Here is a 6,718-nt window from a genome sequence, read left to right on the forward strand (position 1 = left end):
GTCAAACAAATACTTAGCTGTTTCCATCCACCAATGATGTGAAGACAAAGAGGCTACCCTTGTTTCCAAAGTTCACTAATTAATGTGAAAGGAATATTATGTAACCTAGTTTTTTATATATATTTTCTTTTAAAATATATGCTAAACTCGACCAATAATAAGAAGAGAATATCTTTTAGATTTTGATTATTAAATTTAAAATATTATCTCATATAAATTAATATTTTAACTAGATATTTGACCAAGAATTTTAAAAAAAAAAATTCATATCCAATTTAAATTCAGAGTTTAAAAACAAGGTTGAGCGTTACAATTCACCGATACAATATTTTATTTCATTTAATGTATTTTCAATAAAGATTGAAGTAAAATTTCATGATAGTATTTTTTAAATATTTCATTGCATTAAATTGTCGTAAAAACAAAAATGACCAAGAAAAAATGTATAACAAGGACAACCAAGAAAAAAAAAATACACAAATAGTCGTTATCAATCCCCGTTGATTCTTATCGAAACACCGTCAAAGTCATGAAAATGAAAATATTCATTTTTTACAATAAAGTAGTTTAAATACAACGATAAAATGACATAAAAAATTTAATAATAACACAAGAAAAAGAATAAGAAACAATAAAAAAGAAAAGAAGGTCAAAAAGTACGCGACAATTTTTATTTAAAAGAGTAATCACATTTTTTTAAGAAAAACCGAATCAGATTGTCCGTCAATAAATAAAAATATCATAATCCTAAGATAATAATAATAACCTCTTAATCCAAACTAGTTATTCAAAATGGGTAGAGATCAAATATATACAATAACATTTATTATCATTTCCATCAAATTAAAACAAAATGCTTAACATATATAAGAAGAAAAAAGTAAAAAGTCCCCAAAGAACATGAATGACTCAAACATTTAAGATTCATTGCTATGTAAAAAGTAAAAACTGATCAAACCTCTTTTTTTAACTCTCAAGGGAAATATGGAGACCACATGTTGTTGGGATTATGTGTGACATCCCCAAATGGTAGCATTATTTGCTCTTCAGCTGCCCCAAATCCCATTGCTTCATTAGGATTGTTCATCCATTCAGTAAACCATTGAGGCCTTTGGGCCTCCAAGCCCATATTATCCATCATAATGGGTTTTTGATCTTCCATACCCATACTCATTCCCGGGTTAAACCCCATAATGTTTCTCGACGACGATCCAATATCGCTAACCCTCGACGGGCCACCTTGACCAAGCTCCATGCCAGGGGGAAACATCATGTTTCTCGGCCCAAAATCACGGGCCCTAGATGGGCCCGCTTGAATATTTTGGGCCGGAGGAGGATTGGGCGAGTCAGATGACTTGTTAATTGTCTCCATCCTCTTATAGATCTCCTTCAGATTCTGATCAATGAGCCAGCCAAGATCATGAAGATCGCCTAGGCCCAAATCCTGAAGGCCTCTATTACCAGAAAGACATTGATACATTACCTCGGTCATTTCCTTCTCCCTATTGTCTCTATGTTGCTTCTTCAATTGTTCACTAGCCTTCACAATCCTCTGTCTGATGAATCCTTCCTGGTTAACCATCTTCTTGCTTTGTTCCATCTCTGGCATCCTCTTGAACTGAGACAGGACTCGTTGCACCCCAGGCCCATTGGGCCAAACATCTGGTTGGGCCTCATATGGGCTGTAAATGATGGCACAAGCATCAATCCCACAAAGGGTGCTCAATTCACTCACCTTCTTCATCAATCCCTTCTTCCTTTTCTTGAATGTTGCTTTTCTTGCAGAGTCATTTGTAATGTATGCAAGCTTCACTTTCTTTCTAGTCATGGCTTGGCTTGAAAACAGAGGCAGAAGAGGGAACAATATGTGATGTTTTGAGCAAATTATCTGAAAAGGCTAATACCTCTATATATAAACTTTAGGAGATTACCAAAATTAATGTACAAGATTCTCTATTCGTGCCTTCTTGATGGATATAGTCATTGAATTTACAATTTCACCACAACCCAATTCGGAAATAAATTGGTCAAAAACGCACCGTGATATTTATTTATTTATTTTCGATCGAAAGGGGCAAAAGGGTATCTAATGTCGCGTTTCTTCACAGATGTAAAGTGTATTTATGGAGATCTTACTAAATCTTGGTAGAGATATTTAGGATTAGAGATGAATATGAAGTCAATAATGGTAAGATTATGATTTATTTCTATAATAGAGATATCATAATAAATATGTGATGATAAAGAGATCTATATCTATTGATTTTGTTACAATCCTTTAAGTAAAAGCAAATTTGATGAAATTAAAATATTAAGTTAATGATCCACACTATTTGTCTATTCATTGCTTTAATTACCAAAATCAACCCATAAAAAGAAATGTAACTCTCTTAAGAAAATTATTCTACTAATTATATATCCACCCTTAAATATTTTGAGGTTTTTGTCACTAATTAAAAATACATTTGTATTGTCTATTATGGGTATTCATGGTTCACCTTTTTTTTTCTAAAGCAAAATGTTATTAATATTTGGTTCTATATTTTTTTTTATCTTTTTCTTCTGGGTCAAAATTTAGTTATATATTCAAATGTTTAGATCAATTTGATATTTATTGCTTTAGTGAATAACACAAATATATAATATATATTTATTAAAATTTATCGGTTATAAAAATTAAATTAATTGTCCTGCTTTGAAACGCCCAGATCGTGTGTTGATTTTTTAAAAATATTTTATTGGGATATTGATTTAGATGAAATAATGTTCTAAAATATATTTTAATTATGTATAAATTAAAAAATTTAATAACATTTATTCGTTCAAATTTAGTCAAAACTTTATCGATATGTATTTCTAAATATGCCAATATTCATAGAACCGATTTGATACATTGGAGAACCAATATATGTAATTTTTATTTTATTTTATATATATTTAAAAAAATAAAGATGTATTATTTTAATTTTAAAATTAATAAATATGATTTATCATACTTAATTTTTTTAATAGACTTTCCTCTTTCAAACTTCAATAAATATATATATATATATATATATATATATATATATATATATATATATTATTTTAATTTTATTGAATATTTAGTAAAATAGTTCTATAATATGACCATTAAATATTGTTTATAAACCATGACGTCAATATAAAACAAACTTATTCTTAGACATTTAAAAATAATGTTAATTATTGTGATGATATAGATCACAAACAAGATTAGTCAATTAGTTGTGATTGTTACATTATTATATATTTTGATAGCTATGAGATATTACGTTAAATAAAATTAATGAACATATATTAGATATAATAAACAGTTAAAAAAATTGATAATTTAAAATTGTGATTTCTATTTTAATGAAGAAAAAAAATCTACATTGATTACAAAACATCAATTTATTTTTATATAGAATATTAATTTACAAAATGTAAATTTAAATTTGTACTATAGGACCAAAATTGCATCCAACTCTATTTTAATATTAAATAATAATATAGTCTAGTTGATTATAATATTTAGTTCTTATCTTAAAGATACTATTTTAATTCTCAATAATTGATATGATGATACAAAATAGAGTTGTTACTAAATTTCGTGTTATTCTCACGTCTTAACTCCAATCTACTACATCGAAAAATGCAAATTAAACCAACAAATGTTTTAATTTGATCATATGATATGAGCCTAAACATTTTGTTCTCTCATAAGTTGGTTTAATATTCTTTCTTAGAAAATGTCTTTTAGTTTGATAGAATAGTTGAACTAATGTATGATGAGTCGATATCTCAAACGTCAAACTTAAGTTTATGCTTGAGTTAGGGGATTGTTTTATTGCCTAACTTTGAGAATAAGTGATTCAATATTTATATTCTAGTTAGTTAGGATATTTGGCTCTCAACCCAGTCTTATTTCCGACAACAAAAATAAAAATAAATTTTTTTTAACATTTGGCAAAGAAAATAAGTAAATTAAGAAAAAGTCACTCAATTAGAGTAGACTTTGTCTTCAACAACAATTGGTTCTAATATTTAATAACAATTTCATTGTAGTCTAAATCAATTAAGATATCCGGCTTCTAGAAGACCCTAATTCAATTCCCAATAATGAAAGTAGGGCTGCAAATGAGTCAAGCAGCTCGTGAGCCGCTCGCAAGCTGCTCGGTCAAAGTTCGACTTGAGCTTGACTTTGACCGAGTTCGAGTCGAGCTCGAGCCGACTCGTTTATTATTCGAGTCGAACTCGAGCCCATATAAAGCTTGCTCGATGGCTTGTCGAGCTTTTTCGAGCCTCAAAATAACTAAATTTTATTTATTTATTTAATATTAAAATTTTACACAATATTTTTTTTATTTCCCTCTCTCTTCAAAGCCCAATATGAAGGCCCATAATCCTTAAAGTAAAACCCTAATTTCTAATATATAATTCATTCATCATATTCTACCGTCACTCTTCATCTCTTCTTCATCAATATTCTATCGTCACTCTTCTTCATCGGTTACTCTTCATCACTCTTCATCACTCTCATCTCTTCTTCATCACTCTCATCTCTTCTTCATCAGTTACTCTTCTTCTTCATCAGTTATTCTTCTTCTTCAATAACTCTTATCTCTTCTTCTTTAGTTTTTCTTCATCTTCTTTAGTTATTCTTCTTCTTATTCTTTAGTTATTATTTTTTCGTCACTCTTATCTTTTCTTCTTTAGTTTTTATATATTTTTTATTCAGTTTTCACAATTTCTTTTACTTTTCTTTTTCTTTTTCTTTCTTTAATCTTCACATCTTATTAATTTACAAAATCCTATTGGTAATTAAATTTGTTTTAACTTATTTTATAATTATTGTTTTTGCTTTTAGATAATTTCTTCGTGTAAAAGAAATTTATGTTTATATAGATAGAGTTGAATAAATATAAAAAACACTTATTTTCAATTGATTGAGGATAGAAAAAAAAATAGACAAACAATATTAGAGATTTATAATAAAAAAATGTTAATATATTATATATATAATAAAAGTATATTATAAATAATATTGAAAGAGATAAATAAAGATTAATATATTATATATAATTAAAATAAATATTATTGATATAATAACTAATATGTTATATATAATATTAAAAAAATAAAAAAATATATATTAATATATATATATAAATAAATATTAAGGTTGTAATAATGAATATATTGTATATAATATTGAAAAAGATAAAAAAAAAAATAATATATTATATATAATAAAAGTATATAATATATATAATAAAAAAAATTAATTTATTATATATAATTCAATTTTGGTTCAAGTTTTCGAGTCGAGTCGAGCTTTTGGGTAATATAGTCGAGTCGAACTCGAGCTCAAATTTATAAGCTCGTTCGAGCTCGAGTTCGAGTCGAGCTAATAAATACTTAATCGAGTCGAGCTCGAGCTCCAACAAGCTTGAGCTCGGCTCGGCTCATTTGCAGCTCTAAATGAAAGATTTCTTTTTCACATTTCAAAAGGAAAATAAGTATGCAAAAACAAAATACCTTCATCCCTAATAAAATGAGATGAGCTAAATAGTTTTGTTCCCTCTTACAATTGGTTTAATCTTTCATAGAAAATGTCTTCTCATTTGGTTAGGTTGAACTAGTTTAGTTTAGGAGAATCAATCATGTAACAACATATTTGGTAAGTTTTCCGTAAAGAGCTTGTTTGATTGTCTAGGCTTTGATAGCAAAACAATTCTGTTGTAGTCTATTTGGTTAGGATATTCGGCTCTCACCTGAAACACCCGGGTTCAATTCCTGGCAATGAAAATTTAGCCAAATAGTATATAATAAGCCTGTCTTAAGGTAGACTAAGACTACTGACCCTGGGTAAGCCCAGCCCTCGAGTTAGGACAACTCATTTATTAAAATGGTATAATATTTAGTTAAAATTTATTATTTTTATAAACATAAAATAATGTAGTGTCTAGTTGTTCAATATAAAAAATTTAGAATTTTTTTTGGTTAAAAGGTTTAAATCTCATACAAAACGATTTTAGAATTAAGATATTCGGTTTCTGAAAGACCCGAATTCATTTCCCGAAAATAGAAGTTTCTTTTTTCACATTTCAAAATAAAAATAAGTATGCAAAAATAAAATACCTTCGTCCTAATAAAATGAATCGAGCTAAATAGTTTTGTTCCCTCTTACAATGGTTTAATCTTTCATAGAAAATATCTTCCCATTTGGTTAAGTTGAACTAGTTTAGGCGAATCAATCATGTAACAACATATTTGGTAAGTTTTGCGTAAATTTGAGAGCTTCTTTTCTTGTCTAGGCTTCAATAAGAAAACAATTCCGTTGTAGTCTAGTTGGTTAGGATATTCGGCTCTCACCCGAAAAACCCGGGTTCGATTCCCGGCAACGGAAACCTTTTTGGGTATTTTTTTTTTATTAAATGATGTGTATTTTTACATGATAACTAGTGTTATTTAAATAACAACTATAAAAAAATTTACATACAACCAAAAATAAAACACCTTCATTGCAAGCAAAATTCAAGTATTCTTAATTGTCAATACAAAAATTAAATAACAAACATAAAAAAAAATAAAAAAAAATCTAAATCAAGGACAGGCCAAGTATAACTAATCCTAATGTTTCAATATGTTTGTTATCTAGCATTATCATCTTCAAAGACTAGTCCAACTGCAAAATAATTATGCCTAACATTTT

General features: G+C 27.8%; 1 protein-coding gene and 1 non-coding gene across 2 annotated transcripts; one reads left to right on the forward strand and one right to left on the reverse strand.

Moving 5' to 3' along the window:
- Positions 1-973: 973 nt before the first annotated feature.
- LOC124935534 (agamous-like MADS-box protein AGL80) lies at positions 974-1,828 on the reverse strand. Its single transcript, XM_047475963.1, has one exon. The coding sequence runs from the start codon at positions 1,826-1,828 to the stop codon at positions 974-976; it is 855 nt and encodes a 284-aa protein (XP_047331919.1).
- Positions 1,829-6,339: 4,511 nt separating this feature from the next.
- Positions 6,340-6,412, forward strand: TRNAE-CUC. The gene has a single exon. It is a non-coding gene; the product is annotated as a tRNA-Glu (tRNA).
- Positions 6,413-6,718: the final 306 nt, after the last annotated feature.

This window comes from Impatiens glandulifera, chromosome 4 (assembly GCF_907164915.1).
Source record: "Impatiens glandulifera chromosome 4, dImpGla2.1, whole genome shotgun sequence".
In the NCBI taxonomy this organism is placed as follows: domain Eukaryota; kingdom Viridiplantae; phylum Streptophyta; class Magnoliopsida; order Ericales; family Balsaminaceae; genus Impatiens; species Impatiens glandulifera.